Below are 27,672 nucleotides of genomic sequence, written 5' to 3'. Positions count from 1 at the left end.
AGATAGATAGATAGATAGATAGATAGATAGATAGATAGATAGATAGATAGATAGATAGATAGATAGATAGATAGATAGATAGATAGATAGATAGATAGATAGATAGATAGATAGATAGATAGATAGATAGATAGATAGATATAGATAGATAGATAGATAGATATAGATAGATAGATAGATTTATAGATATTTTACACCACCCACCCTCTCACCATTAGTCCATCTAGCAGAGCTGGATGCAGTTAAATGGAAATTTTTTATTCAGTCAATGTTTAGGCCTTTGGTTTGTGGTGCCTCAAAATGATTTTGTTTGGATTTATGATTACATGAGATACTAATTGTGATGATTACATGTATAGTAAATGTTTTGTAAACTATTTGGAGAATCAACTGCAAATGTGAACAAATGCCCCTTCACCCGAAACCGCATACTGCACCTTTAACCTTGTCATAGTGTTTGGATTTATGATGATGCAATTCTTCTTTTATTTGACAAGGTCAAAAAACAAAGTCACAATACGGTTAGTGTCTGTACAATAGTTTATTAAGAATAAAATAACAATTGCTTTCCCACACGAAGAGGTTTAAATTTAGAATGTCAAAGTCGTGCTTTCCTTCTGCATTCCTGCAGCCATTAATTTCTCCATCGACTGCCAACATGTGACTTTCTCAGAACATCACTGAACAAGCATAGTAACTGCTTCATCCGTTGCATACCCTTTTTTTTTTTTAAGTGTTTATCACTTTTCATGGTCAGACATGACCAACAGATGAGGAGAGGATGAACGGGAGAGGAGGCGGGGAAGACATGCGACAAATGGGAGTCACTGGGAGTGGGAAGCAAACCCGGAACGGCCGCTTCGCGACGCAGCGCGATACATGGTGTGCTACTAGAGCGCCCCCATCCGTCGCATACTTAAACGATCAATTTCCAACCGTTCAAACCCTCACGAAACCTTCTGAACCATTGACTTCCACGGTCTTTCTACTGCCAACATGAGTCTACTTCCTCTGTCTTTCTCAGAACATCACTGAACAAGCAAAGTAACTGCTTCATCTGTTGCATACTTAAACTATCAACTTCCAACTGTTCAAACCCTCACGAAACCTTCTGAACCATTGACTTCCACTGTCTTTCTACTGCCAACATGTGTCTACTTCCTCTGTCTTTCTCAGAACATCACTGAAAAGTGAACAAGCAAAGTAACTGCTTCATCCGTCGCGTACTTAAACGATCAACTTCCAACCGCTCAAACCCTCACAAAACCTTTTTTTTAATCCACTTTTTCTCCTCTTTTAAATATTTTTTCTCCCATCCCAATTTCGCTGTGCCAATTCTCCCCTCCCCTGTCTTGAACGTTGCTCGCATATGCCCCCCACTGGTCGGTTGTAGGGAGGATAGAAGCCTTGCATCATGTGTCCCCTCCGATACACAAGGAGGCAGCCAGTCACATCTTTTCACCTGCCAGCACGGACTCTCATTGGCGAGGTGTAACGTGTGGGAGGCTCACACTATCCCCGCCATTTCTTGTCTCTGCTGTGCAGGCGTCCCCCAACCGACCTGTAGGAGTCGCTGTCCACAACGTCCAGATTACCACCCATCGACTTCCACCCGCTAACTCTGCCAATTGAGTTAGTATGACGGCCGGCCCAAGCCGGAGGCAACGCTGACAGCCGGATTCGAACCCGGTGTCTCTTGCGTTGGTGACGAGCGCAATGTCCGCTGTGCCACCCAGCCGCACCCCTCACGAAACCTTCTGAACCATTGACTTCCACTGTCTTTCTACTGCCAACATGTGTCTACTTTCTCTGTCTTTCTCAGAACATCACTGAACAAGCAAAGTAACTGCTTCATCTGTTGCACATTTAAACTATCAACTTCCAATCGCTCAAACCCTCATGAAACCTTCTGAACCATTGACTTCCATTGTCTTTCGACTGCCAACATGTGTCTACTTCCTCTGTCTTTCTCAGAACATCACTGAACAAGCAAAGTAACTGCTTCATCCGTCGCATACTTAAACTATCAACTTCCAACCGTTCAAACCCTCACGAAACCTTCTGAACCATTGACTTCCACTGTCTTTCTACGTCTACCTTCACTGCCGTACCTCTTTCAACCTCACCGTTTCAAGGTCAGCATTAGTGACATTCTGTAAGAATTGTTTTCATTTTAAGTTTAGACTTTAACTTTTATAAAAAAGCATTGATAAAACAACGACAATAAACATCAGTTTGTCTGTATGTCTGTACTGTCATTTGTACTGTACTGTCATTGTATTGCTGTTGGCAATAAAGTAAAAAGAAAAAAAAGAAAAAAAACGACAATAAACATCAACATAAGAAATAGGGATGCACCGATACCGATTCCGCTTGTCGGATATCTGTCCGATATACCGGGCTGATACACAGGTATCGAACTTCCCCTATACTAAAATCCGATACCAATGACCAATGCTATGTGTTACATGTTACATTGATTTGGTGCATCTTTGACACATATAATCATGTCACAGATCTCTCGGATTGGATCGGATCGGTATCGGACAATACTCAAAGTTTACGACTTTGAATTGGTATTGGGTGTGCATCCCTAAGAGGTGACAGGAACGCCAGCACATGACAAAGACCTAAATAAGAGGGTTCCCCTTATGCACAGAGTGCTTCACAGCATTTTAAAACATCAATGAAAAAATTATAAACTGGTCAACACGGCTCAAAACTGCTTTATTTCCGGATTTGGGTGCCTGATGCACAATACAGCTGGAAATAAAGGCGTGTTGACCAGTTTATAAAAATTATTTTAAATGTTTATTAGCAACGCCGAGCTTTCAAACCCTAGCATTTGTCTGTCCGAAACCCTCGTGCAACTGTAAGTACCTTTGAAATTTCTCTGCGATACTTGTACGATGAGTGTTTTGCTGAGGACCAGTTTTTCAGAGTTAATTGTGAGATTTTTATATGGTCGTATGAGGGACCAGTGTATTCACTCGCTGATTCACAGTCCCGAAAGGGGCTAGCGAACACCAGGACCTTGAAATTGTATCCTGGAGTTTACTGGGAGCCAGTGCAGGGAAGCAAGGATGGAGTGATGTGGCATGATTTTTTTTTATTTTTTTATTTATATTTTTTGTTTAAACACTTTTTCTGTATTTTTGCTCCCATCCCAATTTAGTCGTTATGCCAATTCCCTTCCTGGTCGTTGCGCGCATTGTCCCACTGTTGGCCTAGGGAGGGTGTAGAACTACCACATGCCTCCTCCGATACATGTGGAGTCAGCCAGCCGCTTCTTTTCACCTGACAGTGAGGACTCTCACTGGGAGAACGTAACACGTGCGGAGGTTCACGCTATTTCCCCCCGATCCTCTCCCTGCTGAACAGGCGCCCCGACCGACCAGTAGGAACCACGGTTTACAACGACCAGGACACATACCCCGCCGGCTTCCCACCCGCTAACACTCCCAATTGTGTTAGTAGGGACGACTGACCAAGCCGGAGGTACCGCTGACAGCTGGATTCGATCCCAGAGTCTCTGCGGTGGTAGACGAGTGCATTCTCCACTGCGCTACCCAGCCGCCCGTGGATTTTTTTGACCTAGTGAGTAGCCTGGCAGCAGCGTTTTGGGAAACGAGGGGGCTCTGAAGTCGCTCCTTGGGTGAAAGCGAGCATAGTCCACCCGTATCATCTCTAGATATGCCAGTGGGTCCTGGTTTTGCGCTTCAGACTCAGGTAGGCGTCGGACCGCAGGAACCTGGGACAGGAGTCTCTCTCCATCAGCTGGTACACGTGCCGCTGTGCCTCGTCGAAGCAGGAGAAGCTGGGTTCCCCCAGGGACCATCTGATCTTCTCCCTGACGTGGTGGTCGATGTTGACCTGGAGGCAAAACACATACTGTAGACGTGCACACTTTTCAACAAGTTTCAGTTTCAGTCATGTTCTCATTCTAGCAGCCTCTATAACTCTCTGTTTCAGTCCCGTTCTCATTCTAGCAGCCTCTATACCTCTCTGTTTCAGTCCTGTTCTCATTCTAGCAGCCTCTATACCTCTCTGTTTCAGTCCTGTTCTCATTCTAGCAGTCTCTATACCTCTCTGTTACAGTCCTGTTCTCATTCTAGCAGCCTCTATACCTCTCTGTTACAGTCCTGTTCTCATTCTAGCAGCCTCTATACCTGTTTCAGTCCTGCAAGCGTGTCGTTAAAAATGTTGTCAGAAACATATTTTAGGTTTAACTTTAGATTTACAGAACAGAGCAATTTTCACAATAGGTCCTCTTTAAATATCCTTACTGAAGTTGTTACCTAAGGACAGGTTTGTATAGTATCACCGTGAGCTGGTTTCATTGACCAGTGTAGCAGCAGTGCAGATGTAGTCCATTCTACAGTGTCACAGAGAGACTCTACCTTCTAACTACTAATCAGAGAAGCTCAACAGGGAATTTAATTGTAACACAAGCAGTTTGAATCTGACTGAATCTACGCTGTGCTCAGTCCACACGGTCCGGGCAATGAGGACCATGTAATAATAATAACTTTATTCAGTGGCGGCCCGTAGGCTACTATCTACTGTTGGGTGGTTGCAGCCAGGGGGTTCACGTTAGGTCGAGTTGAAAATGTAACGTTAATAAATGCTCTGGAGCAATCTCTCTCTCTGTCTCTCGGATCAATCCAATAAAATAATTAACACATGTATATGTTGTCATTTTAAACAACTCACCATTCATTCATACATTATGCATCAGCAGCAGCGAAATTAATGTTATAGTTCACAACACAGCAGCGCGTTTTGAAGCGCTATTATCATATTATCTTTCCGTAGCCGCATTTCTCTGAGACACAGGAACACAGCGATGAGAGAGCGAGAGCGAGAGAGAGAGAGAGCGAGAGAGAGAGACTCACTGTTTAGTTTAAACGTCCAGGGCAGGAGGGCTTGATAAAGTGTATAATCCACTGTCCCACAGTCCCAGACTGTTGATGTATATCCAGACCAGACCACTGTCCAGACTGAATCCGCCATATTATAGCTTCTTGTTAGCCAAGTGTTAGCACCACACAACACAAGTACTGTGATGATTTCTTTGCCCATTTCCGCGTCGAACAGACTGCAAACTACCTGGCGTTCTATCGCCATGCTCTAAGACAAACTCTAACCTTAACCAACTTTGAAAGAGTGCCTAAGCTTAACCGTCGAAAGAACTTTCCGTCACGCTCTAAGACAAATAGCTGCATCACAACAACACAAGTTACACAACAGCTACAACAGAAACTGACGTCAGCCAATCAGAGAGCGTCTCCACGAAATGCGGCTACGTAAAAAAAACTGCCGTCGGCCAATCAGAGAGCGTCTCCGCGAAATGCGGCTACGGAAATTATAGACGCTGCTAAGGCTGCTGGCTTAGACCGCTTCAAATCGCGCCCGGCTTCCAACATAATGCATCATATTTCAACGCACAGCGCGTTACGCACTGATTGGCTGCGACGGATACAGCGATGAAACAGTGCACGACGTGCACGCGCACTCAGAGCGCTATTGCGTCTAGCCCGAGACGAGAGAAATAAGGCTAGGAGAAATGAGGCTACGGTAACGGAACGTGAGTCACTTCCTGTTCAGGAAAACGATTATTTATATTTGATATTATTAACGTTATATTGTGCATTGGAAACACAAACATACTTAAAATGAGTAAATATTATTCATTTTAAACATGTTTATATTATTTATAGGGCTATAAAACAAAAAACAAAAAAAAACATTTCTTGTTCATCTCTCTTTTAACCAGGGGGGGCGGCGCCCGAGCGCCCCTAGTTGCGAGCCGCCACTGACTTTATTTGTATAGCACTTTTCATACAGAAATTGCAGTTCAAAGTGCTTCACAGCAGTAAAAAAAAATACAGGCATAAGCGAGCATAAAAAAGATAGAGAGGTAGCAAGGTAAGGTAAATCACAGTTTTCACATTAGGATCTAGCATCCCAATAGGCCTCTCTGTTTACGGTTTCATTCAGTAATAAAAAATAATAAAATAGAATAGACAGAGTAAAAAAAGTGAGGTTTGATTCAGTTTAAAAATAGGCTACAAATAATCAAATAGAACGCACAGTAAAAAGTGTGACTAGCAGACTATAGCCACTAAATGTTGCGCTCATTTAGACTACATTCCATTTAGATCTGCGCGGATCAGGGAGATGCTCGCTGTTGAAATTTTTGGTATGGAATATCCCACCATAAATATCGCTCCCTAGTTGTGGAATAAAACTGTGTTTTGCCGTCTCATAGAAAAGGAGGATAGGTTTGAATATTCATCTCTCAGCGGTCATGGGATAAGTGTAGACGGCCTGTAGACCTTTTTCTAGCCTGACGTAAACATTCAGAATTGGGCCCCTGTTTGTTTCTTGTTGCAGTGTTTGCTCAACACAGTAGCTGACGAGGAATAACCTGCGGGCCGAAGCGGCTCTCCTCGCACTGGAATTCTACTGCAACGGTCTACACCTGTCGGTTTACATGATTGATTGATTGATTGAAAACTTTATTAACAGATTACAGAATGGGTACAATACAGTACCGCTCAATACACACAACTGCTAAGAGGAAGAAGACCAGAAAAATACTCTTGTCTTGTTTACATAAGGGTCCTCCATTTTCAATTAATCAAGACATTTATGACATACATGACATACAGATATACGGTACTGTGTAATAAAGAGAGAACATCATAAAAAAAAATAGAAGTCTGAAGGGGAAGAAACTGTACATTAGAGGGGATTGGGTGGGGTGGGGGGATGGGATTTTGACCGGGCCAGTTTCTAATTGCAGCCACCCTTAGGTGCTCTTTGAGAGCGGTTTTGAAGGAAGGTAGGCATTCACATTCCTTTACAGCTGTCGGTAGGGCGTTCCACATTATTGTGGCAAAATTGCTAAAACGTGTTTAGTCGTTTGTTTGAGCCGAATCTGAGTTGAACATGATTTGTGGAACTCCCTCTGGTGTTGTGGTTGTGGGCGGTGAGGTTATTAATCATGAAACATGGAGTGACTGACCTCTCTTTGAGCTGTGGGATGGAGGAACTCTCGGTAGATCTCCCCAGCCTTCCAGGACAGCTCCTCGGGTGAGGTGGTCTCCCTGAAGCGCTCACACACCAGCCAGAACTCAATGTTCTCGTCACTGAACTCAGAGCGCAGAAAGGCACGGAACGCTGTGAAACACTCTTTAAGGGAGGGGGGGGGGGGGGGGGGGGGGGGTACAGAGTCAAAAAGGAAGATAACATAATTAGATTCAATTAAATAACTATTCGAGTGACATCTGTGATGTGGAATGAGGTGTTATTGACGAACAGGTCAACAGGACCGTAAGAGGTTGAAGCATCGGGTTGTTTTGCACTTGTTTTAACTCCTTAATTGCCAAACCCAAAATAAGTCGCATTAACTCGCCATGCGTTGGCTGCCAGACCCGAGATAACTCGGGTTTTGGTAGTTTATTCTTTTATTCGATATTTTTATTCATTATTCATCCAGGGACCTTGGTGTTACCATAGGGAATGAGTCTGAGATTGCCAAAGTGCAATACCGGCCGCATCCATCTAGACGGCGGTATCGAGCACCCTTTGAAACCTTATTAGCCTGTGCAATGGTCAAATGTCTTCGGGTGCAGTTTTCTGGGTCGGGCCAGTCGAGCGGTTCTCCCGGTTGCATTGAAGCACGTCAAATAATAATAATGATGGTGAGTAGCCTGTGGAGGAAGGCTACTTTTTGCTTTTTTATGCACCTTATTTTTGTCAGTTCAGTTCAGTTTGTCAGTGAATTCAGAAGTGTTGAATAAATGGAGACTTTTTAAAGATATAGAATAGAATAGAAATGTATTATCCTGAAGGAAATTTGACACTGAAAATCACTCAACATTAAACATTTAGACAGAACAAGTCACAAATAAGAATAACAAAACAAATGGCCTAAGAATAGAATAAAATGAAATAGAATAAAAATTGAATAAAAGATACAGTAAATAAATACAGTAAAAATATACTGAAGTCTACAGTAGGTGTAATATTGCACAGTGCTGTTTAAAAAGTAAGAGTCCAGGAAGATGGTAACTGTCACTCTGTGCTCAGTGATGCAGTGAGGCACAGTGATGCATTGTATAGTCTGATGGCTGTCGGAATGAAGGACTTCCTGTGCCGTTCAGTGTTGCATTTAGGTAGTGTGAGCCTGGCACTGAACATGCTCCTCCTGTCAGCCAAGTCTGTGTATAGTGGGTGGGAGTAGTTTTCCCTGATGGCCTGGAGCTTAGCAAGGTTCCTCCTCTCCGCCACCCTCGCTAGAGTCCAGCTCCACCCCAACCACGCTACTGGCCTTCCTGACCATCTTATCCAGCCTGTTTGTGTCCCCTGCTCTCAGTCCGCTGCCCCAGCAGGTCTGTTATATATCCGTTCAGTCTGTTTTTGTATAAGTGAATGTTCTTAAGATAGAGAGAAATTCGATTTTTCAATTGCCTCTCTGCTCTTTAGTTCAGCACTGTGGGCAGCGCCAAGCAAGCCACAGCGCCGCTGTCCCAGCTGAAACGTATGAAAGGGAACCTGTGTTGAAAAATCATTGTGCCCCCCCGAGAAAATGTTATGCCCCCCCACTAATTTGTTTCTGCAACCTGGTCTAATCGGATGGACCAGATGGCGATAAAACAATTGGAATATTATTTTTGGAATACTCCCGATCACAGGTAAGGACTATCTGACGTCAATTCTGGCTTGATCGTGCAATGCTTTTATACCGATCGAGCTGATCAACGTTTTTAGTGTTCAATACGAATGCCGTTACTGGCAATTAAATAATAAGAAACTACCCCCCCCCCCCCCCCCCCCTTTCATGCATTCATGATGAAACATAATACCTATTATATAGATTTTATTTGGGAATAGTAGCGTGTGTCCAGGCAAGAAACGGCAACGCTTATAGTAGGATTCACGTATGAGGCTATAACTCAGCCTTTCGGGAATTACCCCAGACCATTCTAAAACTATACTCATATTCACCACGGTATAACACGGGAACGTATGGATGAAAACATTTATTCTTTTTCACATATTGAACGATAGATATTTGATGTCAAATGGGCCATAGTATTGTATCCATAGCTATAATATAGAATATAGTTATAGCTCTACAAACAAGCTGACGCACTCCTATCTTTTAAAGCGTAGCATTGCTACAACGGGCCCCGTCTAATAGCTGGCGCTGAATGAGTTAAAGGTGCACTACGCAGTTTGGGGAGATTCATTTGTTTATATTTGCGGAACATCATTTGGAATGTATGTAATTCTTAGAATAATTTCTTATGTCATCGTAAATAAAACAAAAATCGTTTGAAGCACCGCAATCCAAATGTAAGCCTAGAAGATATGTATTTTATTAGTAAAGCTTGTAAACATAATTGTACCATTGTAAACAACAACAACTAGGGGTGCACTATATTGATTTTTTGATAATATATATATATTTATTGTATTATTATTATTATTATTATTATTATTATTATTATTATTATTATTATTATTATTATTATTATTATTATTATTATTATTATTATTATTATTATTATTATTATTATTATTATTATTATTATTATTATTATTAAAAAAAATTGTATTCCTGTAGTTTTGACCTAACCAGATTTAACATGACATGAGCGTTACTACTATGAACAAAACAAAGCCAAGACAACAGTTTTGACTCTTCAAATAAAGTGATCATATTTATTTTTCCAAATAATGGAATTATGAACCTGGGCTCTAAATGATGAAGTAGCCGACGAGGGAAAAAGGGCTGGTCGTCAAGTGCCATCATTTCTGTGATCAAGTTAGAGATCGCTTGAGCCCTTGGGTCATTTCTGTCAAAATTCTTTAATTTTGCAAACGCCTCGTCAATAGGTACAAGGTACAAGGTTCCTTTGCAGCTGGCTTTGGATTCGCAGCAGCTTAGCCTTTAGCTGCTTGCGTGTCGTCGTCGGATTTTAATACACCATCGTAGCGGTGGTGATGTTTCAGGTGACTTATTAGGTTGGGTGTGTTAGGTTGGCTTGTTGCCCCTTTCCCTCCTCGTGGAACTTCTGCATTTGTTACAAATAGCAAGCAAACTGTTTTCCTCTGAAACTTTGAAAAAAGTCCCACACTACCGATGCCATGTTTGTTTACTATCTGAGTGTGCTGCTTCTGAAAGTTACGTGACTACGTCACAGCCAGGCATGAGAAAGGGAGCGCTGGATTTGTGAAAAACTCCCTCTTCCTAAACCACCAATCAGTCGTACCACAGTACTGGCAAAACGGGAGTAGCCTACAGAAAAAACAAACGCCCTACATCCCAATCCACCCACACCGGATTTCTTTTAACCAAAAAATTTATTATATATTATCGGAGCTATCAATAATGTTATCTGGTTTATCGGGATGGCGTCATAATTCCTGATATCGGCCCGATAATTATCGACCCGATAATTGTCGTGCATCCCTAACAACAACAACAATAACAACAAGAATGAACAGTAACTCTCTCCCATGTGGCCTTCTAGCTTCAAAGGGTGTTTCAGTGACACCATTTCCCAATAAGCTTAACCCTTTCACTACCACACTACAGAAGGTTCTATTTCATTATGGCTGCCGCTCAGCGTCATCTGCACGCACTTCACTTCGTGCACGAGCACAGAATAAAAAATTCCACAATGTACCTTTACATCCCAACATTCGTCTGGCCACACCCCTATCCGCTTACCTTCATAAGCAGGTGTGTGGTCACCTACTCGCCTCCTTCTTCACTTTCACCACAAGGAAGTGCCTTCGGTAGATCCCACACTTGACGAGGTTGTTAGCTGAAGAAAGTTGAGACGTGTTTAAATTTTTTCTTGCTTTTTTCTTCTCTCATTATTTCTAATCATAATGTCTACTTCGGAGGGTTGCGCTCACAACGCCACTCTTCACCAGCGGTTCTCCATTGCCGCCTCTGTCGTGCGTCTTGGAGCGGGGTTGAGGCCTCTCTCGTGGTCGGCAGCCACGCCCGGTAGGTGTCCGATGGGTAGTTTGCCTCTCCAAGGAGCTGGTGCACCAGTGCCGTCTCCTGTGCGATGGCCTGGTTCCGGCTCTGGTTCCTCTGCTTCCGGGGAGTCGTCCGCTGTTGGGCGGCCGGCTCCTTTGGTTGCGGGGGATTTGAGACGCAAACTTTTTGCGTCAGCTCGCTCCCGTCGCAAGATGGTGGCTTGCAGACGCGAACGGCCTGGTTTTGGTGAGTTGCTGGAGCCAGATGAGGATGCGTCGGTCTCTACATGCCCGATGGAGACAGAGGACTACATGATAGAGGCGGACGGGTTCTTGTTTGAAGGCCCGGTGGAGACATGTCCCCTGCCTGTCCAGGTAACACTGGAGGGGGGTGAGATGTCTCCTTGGGGTTCCCCGTCCGCAGATGTTGGGTTAGAACCTCCGACTCGGCGGCGGGATGCCCTACTATCAGCCACATCAGAATGTGGCTCCTTAGGCGGTTAGGTGGCCGAGCGGAGATTGCGTTCGTCACCAACCCCGGAGCTATGAGCTGGATTCGCCTGTTCGAATCCAGCTCACAGCTCCGGGGTTGTCACCAGCTTGGCTGGCCGTCTGCACTAATACAATTGGCTGTATTAGAGGGTGGGAGAAGCTGGTGGGGTGGGTCCGAGTCGTTGTAAACAGCGACTCCTACAGTTTGGTCGGGGCGCCTGCTAAGCGCGGATAGGACTTGAGGGGGATAGTGTGATCCTCCCACACGCTACGCCCTCTCGATGAGAATCCGCGCTGCCAGGTGAAAAGAAGCGATGATTGGCTGGACGTGTGTCGGAGGAAGCACGTGGTAGCCTCCACTCTCCCAGATGATCTGACTGTGGGGGGTAAGTGCGCAGCGACCAGGAAGGGACTGGGAATTGGCATACGACTAACATTGGGATGGGAGAAAATCGGAGGTAAATGAAAAAAAAAAAAAAAAAAAAATTTGGCTCCTTGACCAGTAGTCTGCTGTATGTGAGGGACGCGGGCTCGGAGGAGGAAAGTATGCAGGGGGAACTGCGTGCTTTGTTTCCCGAGCTCATGGCGACGGCGGCAGTCGCAAACGGCGTGCCGCTGCCACAGCCACTGCCTGTTCCTGTCCCTGATGATCTCATAGGTCATCTATGGCAACGTCGCCCGGTGAGAGGGGTGGACGTTGTCTACCCATTTTTCCCCTCAATGGCGGCCTATGTCCGTCAGGGCCAGGTGGTCTCCCACATCATGGGCCTTACTCCCGCCTACGTGCAAGTCACGCGGGTGGCGGGTTTGGTAAACGGCATGAAGGAGGGCGTGCCACGGCTTGATAGGCCGATGGCGGCGCTCCTTTGTCCGGAGGTGGTGTGGGAGCCGTTACGGAAGCGGGTTCCCCAAGGGAAATCGGCGAGGCGGTTGGCATTTTGGAGCGACCAGTTATTTATCACCGGAACACAATCTCCTGCTGCCACTTCTAACATCCCGCAGCTGGCGAGATTCATGTCCGGGATATTAACGGGCGGCACGGAGCTGACTGATTTACAGCATGATCAGCTCGCCCAGTCGGCAGGAGCCATCCTGCATCTGATTCAGCCGAAGGCTATAGCCGCAGCGTCACCTTTGGCTGGAGCAGGCGCGTGTGCCGGAGAAGAAGAGGACTCCCCTTCTGACGGCACCCCTCTCCGAGGCTGGATTATTCGGGTCGGCACTGCAGCTGATGACCTCAACCTGCAGGGAGATGCAGGAGGAGCGCTCCGTGCTCCAGCCTCATTTCCCCCCGCCCGATGTTGCCGGTGGAGTCAGACGGCCGCCGCGTCGTCGAGGTTCCTCCGCCATGGCCGCCGCTGCCACCACCGCCACTGCTGGACCTTCAGCGAAGAAGGCCAGGAGGAGAGAGGGCGCCTCCACCACTGCAGCCGGCCCATCTACGCCCGGAGGTGACGGTAGGGATCGTCGAGACCAGCCGCCGATCGTTTACCGTCCCTCCGGGGCTCCACGGGGTGGGAAGCCCCGAGCGGCTCGTGGCAGGCGTCGCAAAGACTTCAGTGACTTTTTCCCTCTGTGGTCCCCCCCTGTTTCCCTTCCCGGCCCCTCTATGATTTTGTTCGAAAATAAAGAGTCCCCTCTAAAGGGGGACTGTATTTTTTGTTAACAAACTGTGTGTTTATTCACCAAACATATGATGGGGTTGCAACGTGTGAATCTTTCGCTAGTATGGGTTGATAGGAGGGCTAGATGTTACATTCATGTTAGAGCTTAAGCAAGGCCTGCAGCCTACACTCGGTTGAAAAAGGGTTTTTTCTGCCTCGACCTGAATCTCCACATAAAGGTAGAGGTTAGTTGTGTGCTCTGTTGCTTAAACAGTGATATTGAGCTGCAACACTATTGTGTTGGTTTGCAGTAATGCTTGTATGAAAACGTACCGCGGCTCGGCCGCTCTCTCTCTCTATCAATTTCTTCTGTGTTTAGAACATGGAATGCGGGTGTCGGATTCACACACACACACAACTTGGTCTTGCTATAAACCCTGTTCACAGATGTGTCTGTGGTTAGCGTGCATTGTATTAGCTTGCGCTATTCATTAGCATTGCTACTAAAGGTATCATATGGCTATTGTTGTTGTCGTATGCAAGGGTTGGGCTTGTGAGGGGGTGCCGGATAAACCCCTCCTTCCCTCTTCTGATTGGTCAGGGGGTTTATTGGACTCTTTTTTCATTCAGTCAGGGCCAAGCTGTTAGGCGGCTTGGCAAGGAGGGGGGGGGGGTTCCCAGACTCTGCACCCATCACAGGCGTTTGAGTCTTGGGTTTCCCCCCGTCATAGCACACGTCACTAGGCACGTTGCTATTGGACGATGACTTCCGTGAGTTTACACCCGTATGTAGGGTCTGTTGTTGTCAAGTTGTCGGGGCAGAGCGTAAGAACTTACTGTTCTACTATGCTCGATATATGCGTAAATTGAGTCGGTTGGTCACATGACTCAATGTTACCGTGACTTTTCAATCTATGGCTCACGTGGGAAGTCTCTCTGAGGAGTTCCGTCTCTCCTCTGTGGTGAGGGGGACGGGATGTAAAAATGTAAAAAAATTTTACCCTCGGCTGCATCACGTGGGATTCATGTCAGTCGGTGTTTCTTTCTTTTTTAATAAAAAAGAGTGGAGAATATGAAGCACGACAACCTTTTTGTCGTTCTCCCAGGCGCCTTGAAGGATCAATGTGGGGTCTGGTTAGACTGTCCATTGATATGTTTTGGGTCCCGACGCATACATAGTGCTGGCTCGGGGTGTTTCTGTTAAGAATCATGCGGTTGGCTAGTACGCCTTGGTTACTTGTTATTAAAACAGCGTTTTTATAAAGCAACTGGGATGGGGGATTTTTTCCTCTTCCGAGAGCCTGTTACTGGGTCTCGACGGATTCTCGTTCATATCTGGGGGATGTTAACGGAATAGATCAGAACATAGGTAGAGGGGTCTCACGCCCTTGGGGTGGGCCACCGAGCGCGGTATAAACAGGACCGTCTGGGTGGCGCCCTCTTTTCATGTTTTAGATCAACATGCATATCTGCCCCTTCTCCTGGAGTAGGCATGTCGGCGTGGTTAGGGCACGGGACTGGTTCTGGTCACGCTGGTCCAGGTCAGTTAACCCGTTGTCCGCCGGGGATGCAGATCTGCTGTTCTGGTACCCTGAGGGACTTGGGCTTTTTTCAGGGGGAAAAATGCCGGCTCGGCCCGGGTGTCACGGGGTTAGGCGTTATGGAGACCCTTTGTTGGGTACATGTTGTACCTGGCACTATTATAAGGGGCTGGTTCTCCTTTCTTTCGCTCCTCTCTCACGCATGGCGGAGAGGGGGCTGTTGGGGTGGTCTTCTGGACCTCCTCTGGTAACCCTGTGTGCTTCCCGAGCTGCCGGGCCCGGTCCGAAGTAATGTTTCGTTGAAACCGTAGGCCTGGGATAACCCTTTTTGGAAACTGAAACACTTGTACTGCGGTATAGCTGATGTGTTTTGGAGTTTTTTCTTGAGGGGTTATAGGAACAACCACCGTCTGTGTACCGAGAGGGTGGTTGATTCCCTGGTGTGTTGGAGCAGAGTCAACTCCCGGGTTACCCGGTTGAGTGTGCCCCTGCACGTTCATGACGTCTGCCAATCGTGTCTGCCTTCTCTGCCTCGACCCCTCTGGGTGTTTTTTTTTTTTATGGAGGCTTTGTCATGGTGCTCAACAACGCCAGCATACGCCCCTTCCGCCGGGGGGGCTGTTTTCAGTTGACCCCTTTGGCGCCTGTCTCGTCCGCAGTGCTCCAGGCTCAGGTCTACAGCCTGCTGCCTGGTTTTTCCCCAGTGCGCTGCCTGCTTCCGTTGGTTAACCTTTTTTGAGTGCTTTACGGCCATACTGACTGCCTGTGTTGCAGGGTCAGTGTGCCAGGCGGTGTACTATTGGGGGGAAAGGGCCCGCTCTTGGAGGGGCCCAATCCGAATACGCTGGCGATGTGGGGGGGCGGTGTCACTAAGTGACCGCCTGGTGGGGTCTTGATGCCTGGCGTCATTGACTTCTCCGGGCCCCCCTTTTTTCCAGGGGATCCAGTCCCTTCGGTGGGTCTGGGTCTTCCTTCGCTCTCCGCTGCTACGGCCTTGCCACAGGGTTGAGTTTGCTCTTGACTCCGTGATTTTGGGGGCAGTAACGAGGGTTGGTCCTTCCGTTCGTTCCCTGGTGGCATGCGGGTTGTGTGTGTGCGTAGTCGTGGGGTCAAGCCACGATCTGCTCACCCTGTGCGTTGAGTTGCTTGAGTTCCTCTTCGCACGGTCGGATCCGTCTCCCTCCCGTCCTCCAATAGGGAGGGTATCCTCCATTAGGGAGGGTCGGGGGGCTCTGTCCTCCCCGGTCTGATGGTTGTGGGGGGCCTCAGTGGGGTACATTTGTCGAGCTTCAGGCTCCCGCTCAGCTCCTGTAGTGCAGATGACGCTGAGCGGCAGCCATAATGAAATAGAACGTAAGGTTATGTATATAACCAAGTTCTATGAATTATGGTGACGCTCAGCGTCAGGACGCCACTGCGGCCCTTGATCTCACCTTGTGGTGAAAGTTTGGGAAGGAGGCGAGTAGGTGACCACACACCTGCTTATGAAGGAAAGCGGATAGGGGTGTGGCCAGACGAATGTTGGGATGTAAAGGTACATTGTGGAATTTTTTATTCAGTGCTCATGCACGAAGTGAAGTGTGTGCAGATGACGCTGAGCGTCACCATAATTCATAGAACTTGGTTATATACATAACCTTACGTTAACCCTTTACTATCACACTACAGACAGTTAACAGTCTGTAGTGTGGTAGTGAAAGGGTTAACCTTCTGTAGTGTGGTAGTGTGAGGTTTGGTCCGCTCCCCGCCACACGCTCCGTTCCTTTAAGGTACTTTGTTGATTAATTGCATTCCCAGCCACACGCTCCGTTCCTGTAAGGTGCCGTGTTGATTGGTGCTCTCCCCGCCACACGCTTCTGGAGCAAGTATCAATTTCATCCCGCAGCTGTCACAGCTTGTAATCAGCGCCCTGTGGCTTTATATACCCTGATCCCCCTACTATCGATGTTGGATCGTTCTGAATACTCCTGCATTTGCCTGCCTTCCCCGTCGCTGTTTGCTGTCTTTTGCTCTCCAGGACTTTTGTGGAGAATCCCTGTGGAGAACCTGGTTTCCCGTTCTGAGCTGCGCCTCGTTATCTGCCCGCTTTACGCATTGCGCTCTGGTGAGTTTTTGGAAACAGTTCTTTTGGATCATCAGTTTTTTGTGTGTTTGTGAAACACAGAAGAGATCCTGTTTTTGTTTGTACTGTTCTCACCTATTTTTTGTGTTGGATTTACACTTTGGATTACCGTATTGTTTTTTCTCTGGACTCTGCTAACTGTGTGTGGTACACCGAAGATCAAGTCACTTGGATATATACTGGATCAGTCACCTCTCTGTTTCTGTTGTGCGCTGGGCTAACTCAGATTTCTCTCTCTCTCCGTTTCCACCGGGAGTGAAAGCTGGGAGGATCTGCAGAGCCGCTTCAGACGTCACAAGCCAATTCCTCACCACCACCTACTGGGAGTATCTGCAGAGCCGCAACAACCTTCACATGCCAGATTCCCCGTTTGTTCGGTTGCTTAACTTCATTCCATCTTGTAACTCTGAAAATAAATACGCCCTTGCCTTGGCTAACTCTGAACAACTCTCTCTGTGCCGTTGCGTTTGAGGTCGGTTACAAACCCTAACAGGTAGTGAAAGGGTTAACATTCTGTAGTGTTGTAGTGAAAGGGTTAACCTTCTGTAGTGTGGTAGTGAAAGGGTTAACCCTTTGTCGTGTGGCAGTGAAAGCGTTCATCTTCTTCACTTCTCTGAGTTTCAGATTCCTTTCCCAAAACGACATAGGTCACCTTTAATTGAGGAATTCTAACTATGTTAACAACGGTGACAAGTTGTGGAGAGAAACACAAGCGTTTGGCCTGTTCCCTAACGACTGCTACGTTTCCCCTCAAAGCAAGCGGACGACGGTCTTACTTTTATCCTTTAATATGGTTTCCAGAGCACGCTGGATCGTATTGCCCTCCTGTGATCTGTAATGGAGACAGAATGAACGATTCATTTTAACGATTAACATCAAACATGAGTTTAATCTCTGCCCTGCCCTGTGGGCAGGGGTGTAAAGTACTTGAGTAAATGTACTTTGTTACAAAACGTTAGTACTGTTTTTGGGGATGTGTACTTTACTTGAGTATTATTAGGTTTGTATACTTGTACTTTTACTCAATTACATTTCACAGAAAAAAAAACATTTATTCTCCTTACATTTAAAATGCAGACCTACAAAGTACACAGTACAAATCTTGCAGGTCCAACCATTTTAATTCGTATATTTGTTTCTCTGGCCGAACTAACGTTAAGGTTATTAATCCTGCGGCCGCGCTTTATTTAAAAACAGCCCAATCAAATCCCCATCAATGGAAAATGAACCCGCCCATACCCATGCTGATTGGTCCTTGTGCAAGACTAGAAAGTAGGGATCTTTGATTAAACACCTGCTATCAGAAGAATAGACAGTCAGAAAAAAGTTTTAACTTTAACTTTTTAGTACTTAAGTACATTTAAAAGTAGAAACTTTTGGACTTTTACTCAAGTGTGTTTTTAGCCAGATACTCTGACTTTTACTTGAGTACGATTTTGAGACGGTACCCATACTTTCACTTAAGGAGGCTTTCTGGGTACTTTTTACACCAATTCTGGATCACGTTGCGGGGGAGGGCCGGCCTACAATTCATTCAACCTTTATTTCACCTCGGAAATTCATAGAGGGCAAGCCCTTGAGCATACATACATGATAAATACATGATACATACAATAAATATACAATAATTGCAATTCATAATAGAGTTTGTACAATCAATTAAAACCACTAATACTAAATACTACTAATACTAAAGTATTGAGTTTTAGAGTTGGTTGTACGATGTTCAAACGTACACAGAAGCTAAAAACAGATTCCCAGAGTTCAGCACAGACTCCAGGTGCTTCGAGTGTTTGAGCCGATCATTGGATCCAGATGTCTGACTGACTCCCTGTTGTTGAGACACGTATTCGTGACCGGCATGGCTTGCCGTGAATTGAGGCCTACCTGTTAAATAAAGGCTATTTAACTAAGAGGGGCTGTGTAGTGACCCTTGTCTCTAGACCGGGTCTAACTAGCGATACGGCCCTTTTTTTTAATATGGCCCACAAGAGGGCGCCTGCAAACCTGGCCTGGTAGGTCTTTTAAAAGCACATGTGCTGTGATTGGCTGTAACCGTTTGCACTTCTGTATCAAAGTTTTGTAAGTAACCATAGCTTTCCTTTTGTTTAGTATGGACTGACTGCTGTGTGGAATTGATGTCAGTCACACCATTAAAGTGAAAGATTAGTTTATTCCATGTAGTAATATATCTAATGTATTATAATACTGTAATAGATATTATATAACTATTATACTATATACATTCAAGTATTCTGTGTGGCCCATGAACCCCCAGTGATTTTCCGTTGGAAATAGCCTGGCTGGTCTGGGGTCAGATCCCACCGCTCACAGTGGGAAAAAGATGTATTGCTGAGGGGAAAGTAATCGATATATTCCTCTTTGATATGTACTTGAGCTTTGAGGGGGAATTGTCATCCTTAATTTCCTGTAGCAGGATACACTGGACATCCTTCTTCTGCTTCCTGCGCCTTCCATCGAACCTGTAAATAAAATAAATAAAAAAGAGAATGTGTTTTAATTCGGATGCTTCATTACAACACACACACACACACACACACACACACACACACACACACACACACACACACACACACACACACACACACACACACACACACACACACACACACACACACACACACACACACACACACACACACACACACACACACACACACACGAGAAAACTGAAACAAACAAACAAACAGCTTAATACACATTTCCAGCTGTCATTTGTGATTTGTTTTTGATCAATTTTCAAAAGTTGTTGTTTTGTAATATAGAGCTTAGACGTACAGTACATGCCAAGTCAAATCAAATCAAGTCAAGTTAAGTCAAGTCAAGTGTTCCTTTATTAATCCCATTGAGGGTCATAGCAGCAGCATGGGGGAGGGGAGGTACATGCAGGAAATAAATTAAATAATAATAGAGTAGAACATATTAACACTTTCAGCGCCAGAGAGTGCTGTGTACTGTGTGGTTAAAAGGTCAGCGTGCTAAAGTATAGGAATACGTGGCAGTGTTTGCCGGGCTATAACTATATTATAGCTATGGATACAATTCTATTGCCCATTTGACATTGAGTATCTATCGTTCAATAATATTATGTGAAAAAGAAGAAAAAAATGTCATCCATACATTCCCGTTTTATACTGTGGTGAATATAAGTATGGTTTTAGAGCGGTCTAGGGTAATTCATGGCAGGCTGGTAATAGCCCCCAACGTATATTATACTAAATGCATTGGCGTTCCATTCCTACACATGCTACAATTAAAAAATCAAATCGTTTTTTTATGCTTTGATCGTCACCAACGGAATATGTTATGGTATGGTATGGTGCGTTACACACATACGCTCGGATCGCAATGAAGGCATGCTTTGATCAATACAAGATTGATATCATATAGCCCTTACCTTGACTAGGATGTGTCCCAAAAAGAATGTTCCAATTATCTGATCGCGAGTCCCAGTATTGGTGTCGCCAACATAATCCACCATACATCATCCATCTGGAGCATTTGACGCTCCTCAAGCCGATCGGGACAACCGCTCCCCTTGCCTGACATGGAAATGTCCACCCGGACCAATATAATCGACGCACAGCCCAAGACACAGAGTTTCAAAGGGTGCTCAATACCGCCGCCTGGTAGGATGCGGCCGGTATTGCACTTTTGGGATCTCAGACTCATTCCCTATGATAACACCAGGCTCCCTGGATGGATAATGAATGGAAATATCGAATAAAAGAAAAAACTGCCAAAACCCGACTATACTCGGGTCTGGCGCAGAAAGTGTTAATAATAATAATAATAATAATAATAATAATAATAATAATAATAATAATAATAATAATAATAATAATAATAATAATAATAATAATAATAATAATAATAATAATAATAATAATAATAATAATAATAGAATGGCAGACAAAAACCCGGAGTCCTTGATAAACAGTCAACTCATGTCTTGTCTCACAACTCACTCAGTTTTCAGCTGTTACAAATTAAATGTTATCTGTGTTAGATGATAATAAGCATTTGTGGCTCTATCAAAGGCATTTATCATTATGTCGTCATTATTTGCTCTTACAAAATAAATACCAAAAAAACTATATTGGTATAGGTAGAACAGAACGGCTTGCGTCTGATTTCAGGGGTATTTGTTTGAACGACGTAAGTGCGTGACATCCGGAAATATCAAATCAGAGTTTGTACAGATAACAAAGCGTGTTCTGCACGGTTAAATCTTAGGCCCAGTCCTCTTATATAAATGATATTGTCTCCTCATTGAAAGGTTGTCAGGCCCATCTATGTGCGGACGACACAATCGTGTGTTGTATAGACTCAGTTCAACTAGCCATGGAGAACCTGCAGCTTTCATTTAACGCCTTCGAAAAAATCTCGAATTTATCTCAAACTTGTTTTAAATTAAACTTAATTAATGGTCTTCTCGAAAACATAAGACTATGGCAATCTCTACTGTGAATGGTTCAAATATTGAAAGGGTCACAGAATACAAATATCTTGGAATCTGATTAACATTTTTGGGAATCTTGTTAGCAAATTGTGACAAAATATTGTGTTTTTGTATAGAAACAAAGCCAGTTTCCCTTTGATCTGTAGAAAAAGGATTGCTGAATCAACTTTCCTGGCAATTTTGGACTATGGCGATGGAATATCTACAAAAAAATGCTCATATCCAAAAGTAGTAGATAGATAAATAGGTCATACATGTAGGTATGCATTTGGTTATGTGGGTGGGTAGGTTTGTAGGCAGGTGGTTGGGTGGTTATGTATTATTATGTATGCAGTATACAGTATATGCATGTATGTACTGTGTGTATGTTTGTGTTAACACATATCTTTTGAATGTATTACTGGTATTTTAAAAAGAATATTTATATTTTTGTATGTTTTGATTTTAACAGGGGAAGTTCTCGATAAGCCTCTATAGGCTTCTAACTTCTCCTTCACAATATGGTTATTATATATTTTCTTTGACTTTTGTTTAACTCTGTGTTCATAAATAAATACAAATACAAATACAATATACAGACATGTCGAATGCCGATGCATCCACACTCAGGCCCTTAGACCCTGTTTACCACTCAGCCCTGAGGTTTATTACTGGTGATAGCTACAGCACTCACCACTGTATTCTTTATGATAAGATTGGTTGGGCTTCTCTGTCTAACAGGAGCAGTACTCATTGGTATCTGTATATTTATAAACCCTACTCTGTAAACGACCACCTTATGACTCATCTATGGAACACTGGCCCACGCTTAACATGTTCCAGTGATTGCCTAGTTCTTCAAGTTCCCCGTGCTAGAACGAATCTAGGAATGACTGCTTTTTTTATCGATGCAGCGTAATCATGGAATATCCTACGTGACCTAAAACGAGTATGCTTGTTTCTTTTGGATGGCTTAGATTCGTAATTAATAGATGCCCTATGGCGACTCATACAGTACCTGTAATTGCTTTCTGCGATGTGCTAATCGCATATGAGCTGTATTTATATTTGACCGCATGTTGGTGATTGATTTGTTGTGTGTTTTCAATCGACTTTATGTGTGTTTTGTAATCCTGTTTATGTCATATGTACACCATTGAAAAAAATATATAAAGTAAAGTTTAAATAAATAAATATACGTATATATAAATACAAATATACTATCGATAAGAGTATACATGGTGTACTACATAGTGAATACGTATGTCATGTCATGCATGTCATGAATATCACATGGATGTCCTAAATATCACAATCTCATTTTGATATAATTTGCAAGTCAATCTGTGTGATGAACCTTGATATGTACTGGTGCAATAGTAGAACAAAGCTGTTCAAAGAAGGTAAATACGCATGTTCTGGGTTATCATACATGTATCAATGTAATCATTATCATCATCATTTCACATTCACATTCCCACACTGTGCAACAACCTACCCCCCAAGTGCAATATACACAGTGCAATACCCACCCACTACCGTCTGACACTGTGATTGTTATTTTGTATATTGTTGTTATTTTGAATATTGTATTGTAACATTGTTTATTGTATAGTATATTATGTTTCTTTATAGTATTTTATAGTTCTTGCATAGTATTTTATGTTTCTTGTATAGTATTTTATGTTTCTGTATAGTATTTTATGTTTCTTGTATAGTATTTTATGTTTCTGTATAGTATTTTATTATGTTTCTCTTTTATTACCTGTGTGATTTTATATTCCACTACTGCACCTTAAAGTTTGAGTCCCAAATCTTGTTGTATGCATTGCAAATATAATGATAATATAGTCAAGTTAGACCACGCTCACAAGTTCTCACACTGGGTGCTGTAATCCCATAAAGTTCAGTATATCAAAGCAGGGTAGCCGGACCAGCACTCACAGGTTCAATGTTTTTTAATGGCAGCTTGTATCAAAAGCAGACATGTTTCGGACAATGTCCTTCTTCAGTGGTATGGCTAGCACTGAAGAAGGACATTGTCCGAAAAATATAATGATAATAAAGTACAATCTAATCTAATTTCAGGCACAGAGCCTCTGTCGACCCTCACCTTCTGGGTCGTTTCACGTCATCAATCAGATCCTTCAGCTCATAGCTCTGTATGCTAGAAAACAGGAGTTTGGGCATCTTCGCATAGTAAAATGTCCTCTGCTGTGTCAAAAGTACTCAACAATAATACACAGGACTGTGGACGTCTGTCTGTGTGTGTCTCTTTCTCTCTCCTGTGTGTGTATACAATATATTTCTTCAGGCAGACTGAGGTGTGTGCTGTGATGCTCGGCAGGCCTGCCGGTACATGTTTGTGGAATACCGAGTGTAACTGCATAGTCATAGTGTAATTCCAGTTAGCTGCAGTGTGATGTCATAGTAGAACCGGTTAGAACAGGCTAGAACGTTCTGGAACATTGTGATGTCATAGCGGTGATGTCATAGTAGAACCCGTTAGAACAGGCTAGAACGTTCTGGAACATTGTGATGTCGTAGCAGACCATAGGGTATAAATAGAGAGACACTATAAGGTTCGTTCCTTCACTCCTCCACGACCATCTTTAACTTTCCTCTCATATTGCATGCAGTCAACAAGGTACGTTTGGGTCCGTAATGTGCTTGTAGGTCAAGTTCAGTGAGTTATACAACCAACCTTGCAAAGACCGGTGCCACGCCTATACAAGCAGAGATAATATGTATGTATGTTGTTATGGTTTGATCAGTGATTTATTGTATTTCATGTATGTTTTCACAGTTTTACGGTTCGGAATAAAGATGTTCTCTTCGAACGGAAATAAAGCCAATCAGTAAAGATCAAAGACGGGTTGCGTCATCATTGCAAGAGAGGCAGTTACACCGAGGATATAACTGGTACCACTAACTGGATATATGGACCATTTGCTGTCGACGTTGACTCATTATAAATGTCCTTTCACGTGCCCTCTGATTCAGCCGCTATGTGACGGACGGAGCGGGAAAATGATTGAGTTGTATATAGATTCTGTGCAATGAACTGTATGCATTATGACCGGCTACAGTATTGTTTGTTATTTTATGATTCCTTATGTATCTTACAGTAGGTCTGATAAAGACATGTATATTGTAGATCTACATGGTGTTTATACTGTAGATCTAAATGGCTTTTTACTTCACATGCAACAGATATCTCCAGTGTTTTTATTTTTATAAGATTGTGATTGTAGGGCCAGCCTACAATAGTGAATGTACTGTACGTAACTGAGTGACTGCCTGACATTGTTGTAACACGTACGTGTGTGTGTGTGTGCCGCAGGTCCTAGTCTTGCCTAGTCTTGTGGATAGCGCTATTGTGGAAGGCAGTGTTGGTTTTGGCACATGATACCGTTTGCATGAGAGTTGATGTGTTGCCATGGCGAAGGCATCAACAACTTGAACTTCTGAACCTCCATGTACTTTTGATTCCCAAAACGTGTGTGGGCATGACCATAATCATATTTATTATATTATATTATAATATTATATATTATTATCATTATGATTCATAATATGTGTGTGTGTGTGTGTGTGTGTGTGTGTGTGTGTGTGTGTGTGTGTGTGTGTGTGTGTGTGTGTGTGTGTGTGTGTGTGTGTGTGTGTGTGTGTGTGTGTGTGTGTGTGTGTGTGTGTGTGTGTGTGTGTGTGTGTGAGTGAGTGTGTGTGTGTGTGTGTGTGTGTGTGTGTGAGTGAGTGTGTGTGTGTGTGGTTATGACTTCCTTATATTACCTTATATCGACAACACCCCAAGTATTATTGAGATGTCATACAGAAGAAGAGCACCAGGACTGCTGGTGTAAAAACAAGTCATCTGCCGTCACAGAACGCAGTTATTAGGTTCTTACAACCCAGAGCCAGGCTGTTCTATTCAAGTAGGTGTTCCTACCATCCAACCAACCAAACAACCAACCAACCAACTTGCGGACTTAATTTTTTTTTTTAAATGGCCGTCGATTATACATTTTTTTGTCAGACTTGGATCTACTATTCAGCGTTTCCCAAACTTAGGGTCGCAACCCAAAATGAGTCACGGACCCGTTTTTATTGGGTCGCCAATTGGCAGAGTAAAATGCATAACAATCAGGCACGTTGGAAGGGGGGGGGTGGCAGCTTCAGTTACTGCACAAAAGTAAAACGGTATTTTTATATACTGTAACATATATATAATATAAGTTATAAGTTTATCCTGCTCAAAGCACTTGACTTCACCATTACACTGACACACTTGTAAATACGTTAATTCTTGTTAGATTGCCCGACTGTATTTTTTTCCTCGTTGTGTGAAAAACTACAGAACTTTGCATCTGAGGGGAGTGGCCACTGGCTGAGTGCTCTCTGTCTCGGGTGCCGGAGAGGAGAAGCACAGAAAACATGAGAGAGGAGAGATGAGATGCACCTATTGCTGGGTGAACATTTTACGCAAAACATTAATATCTTTGGAACCGTGTGTGTTAAATTGTATCTGAATCGGGAGATGATCTTCTCTCGTCACAATTGAAATTGTATTTCTCCGTCGCGCAAAAGCTGGCTGTAGTCTCATTGAATAATATACATACTCCGAAAGTCTGTAAACTTGTGCATAATGGAGTGTGGCTCTATAGCAGAGGTCCCCAACCATCGGGTCGCGGACCGATGTAATATTAGTTTGTTACACATTATGTTGGATTATGTAATTGGTTTGTCATGACCCATTGTCAAAACAATAATAAATTGCGGGATTTATATGAAGTTTGTTGTTAGATGGCATGCTTTGTAGCACCTCCCTCTGCTTCTAGACACGGAGGCAACTTTTTATTTTTTTTACCTACTTTTTCTGTGGATGGTTTTGTGAATAAATCTCAATTATGCTTCAATTGCTGTGTGTTTATTGTATAGCAATAAGGTTGGGTGAATTCGGCCATTGTATTAAAGCATTACATCACTTGACGTCGTGTGTTATACGAATTAGATCATGCTGCACGTCGGGCCTAACAACCACCCCTAGGCGTGATCTAATTCATATAACACACTCCGTCGCGTGATGTAATGCTTAATAAATCCATGGCGCACAGATCTTGTATTTACATGCTTAAATGTGTACCTGACTAAATGAGACTTTCATCTTCCCTACATCTGAACTGTTCATAAACCTTCTTGTTCTGTTCCAATGTTCCAAAACGTTCTTCTCAATTATATGAACACACCCCAGAGCTACTGGCACTGAGTCTATCTCTCTGTCTTTCTCCCACTCTCCCCCTTTCTTTCTCTATCTCTATCTCTGTCTGTCTGTCTGTCTGTCTGTCTGTCTGTCTGTCTGTCTGTCTGTCTGTCTGTCTGTCTGTCTGTCTGTCTGTCTGTCTGTCTGTCTGTCTGTCTGTCTGTCTGTCTGTCTGTCTGTCGGTCTGTCGGTCTGTCGGTCTGTCGGTCTGTCGGTCTGTCGGTCTGTCGGTCTGTCGGTCTGTCGGTCTGTCGGTCTGTCGGTCTGTCGGTCTGTCGGTCTGTCGGTCTGTCGGTCTGTCGGTCTGTCGGTCTGTCGGTCTGTCGGTCTGTCGGTCTGTCGGTCTGTCGGTCTGTCGGTCTGTCGGTCTGTCGGTCTGTCGGTCTGTCGGTCTGTCGGTCTGTCGGTCTGTCGGTCTGTCGGTCTGTCGGTCTGTCGGTCTGTCGGTCTGTCGGTCTGTCGGTCTGTCGGTCTGTCGGTCTGTCGGTCTGTCGGTCTGTCGGTCTGTCGGTCTGTCGGTCTGTCGGTCTGTCGGTCTGTCGGTCTGTCGGTCTGTCGGTCTGTCGGTCTGTCGGTCTGTCGGTCTGTCGGTCTGTCGGTCTGTCGGTCTGTCGGTCTGTCGGTCTGTCGGTCTGTCGGTCTGTCGGTCTGTCGGTCTGTCTGTCTGTCTGTCTGTCTGTCTGTCTGTCTGTCTGTCTGTCTGTCTGTCTGTCTGTCTGTCTGTCTGTCTGTCTGTCTGTCTGTCTGTCTGTCTGTCTGTCTGTCTGTCTGTCTGTCTGTCTGTCTGTCTGTCTGTCTGTCTGTCTGTCTGTCTGTCTGTCTGTCTGTCTGTCTGTCTGTCTGTCTGTCTGTCTGTCTGTCTGTCTGTCTGTCTGTCTGTCTGTCTGTCTGTCTGTCTGTCTGTCTGTCTGTCTGTCTGTCTGTCTGTCTGTCTGTCTGTCTGTCTGTCTGTCTGTCTGTCTGTCTGTCTGTCTGTCTGTCTGTCTGTCTGTCTGTCTGTCTGTCTGTCTGTCTGTCTGTCTGTCTGTCTGTCTGTCTGTCTGTCTGTCTGTCTGTCTGTCTGTCTGTCTGTCTGTCTGTCTGTCTGTCTGTCTGTCTGTCTGTCTGTCTGTCTGTCTGTCTGTCTGTCTGTCTGTCTGTCTGTCTGTCTGTCTGTCTGTCCGTCCGTCTCTTTCACAGACACA

At 44.3% G+C, this 27,672-nt stretch overlaps 1 protein-coding gene across 1 annotated transcript; it reads right to left on the bottom strand.

Moving 5' to 3' along the window:
• Nucleotides 1-535: 535 nt before the first annotated feature.
• On the bottom strand, nt 536-23,503 carry LOC311248960 (regulator of G-protein signaling 21). Its single transcript, XM_084338206.1, has 5 exons — nt 23,342-23,503; nt 19,160-19,249; nt 17,543-17,598; nt 7,031-7,197; nt 536-3,873 (listed from the first exon to the last, which is right to left on the bottom strand). Exons 1-5 carry the CDS (start codon nt 23,416-23,418, stop codon nt 3,688-3,690), a joined length of 576 nt encoding a protein of 191 aa, XP_084194332.1. The 5' UTR covers nt 23,419-23,503; the 3' UTR covers nt 536-3,687.
• Nucleotides 23,504-27,672: the final 4,169 nt, after the last annotated feature.

The sequence above is a fragment of the Notolepis coatsorum genome (assembly GCF_963971535.1).
Source record: "Notolepis coatsorum genome assembly, chromosome: 2".
NCBI lineage: Eukaryota > Metazoa > Chordata > Actinopteri > Aulopiformes > Paralepididae > Notolepis > Notolepis coatsorum.
Note: the sequence above shows the minus strand (reverse complement) of the source record. Positions and strands in the feature narration are given on the sequence as shown.

Excerpts from the sequence above, each read along its gene's own strand:
- LOC311248960 (XM_084338206.1), bottom strand. The coding sequence starts at position 23,418 with ATGCCCAAACTCCTGTTTTCTAGCATACAGAGCTATGAGCTGAAGGAT. Across the intron at positions 17,599-19,159 it reads AATTCCCCCTCAAAGCTCAA|ATCACAGGAGGGCAATACGA; the intron begins GTACATATCAAA and ends TCTCCATTACAG. Across the intron at positions 7,198-17,542 it reads AACCATATTAAAGGATAAAA|AGTGTTTCACAGCGTTCCGT; the intron begins GTAAGACCGTCG and ends CCTCCCTTAAAG.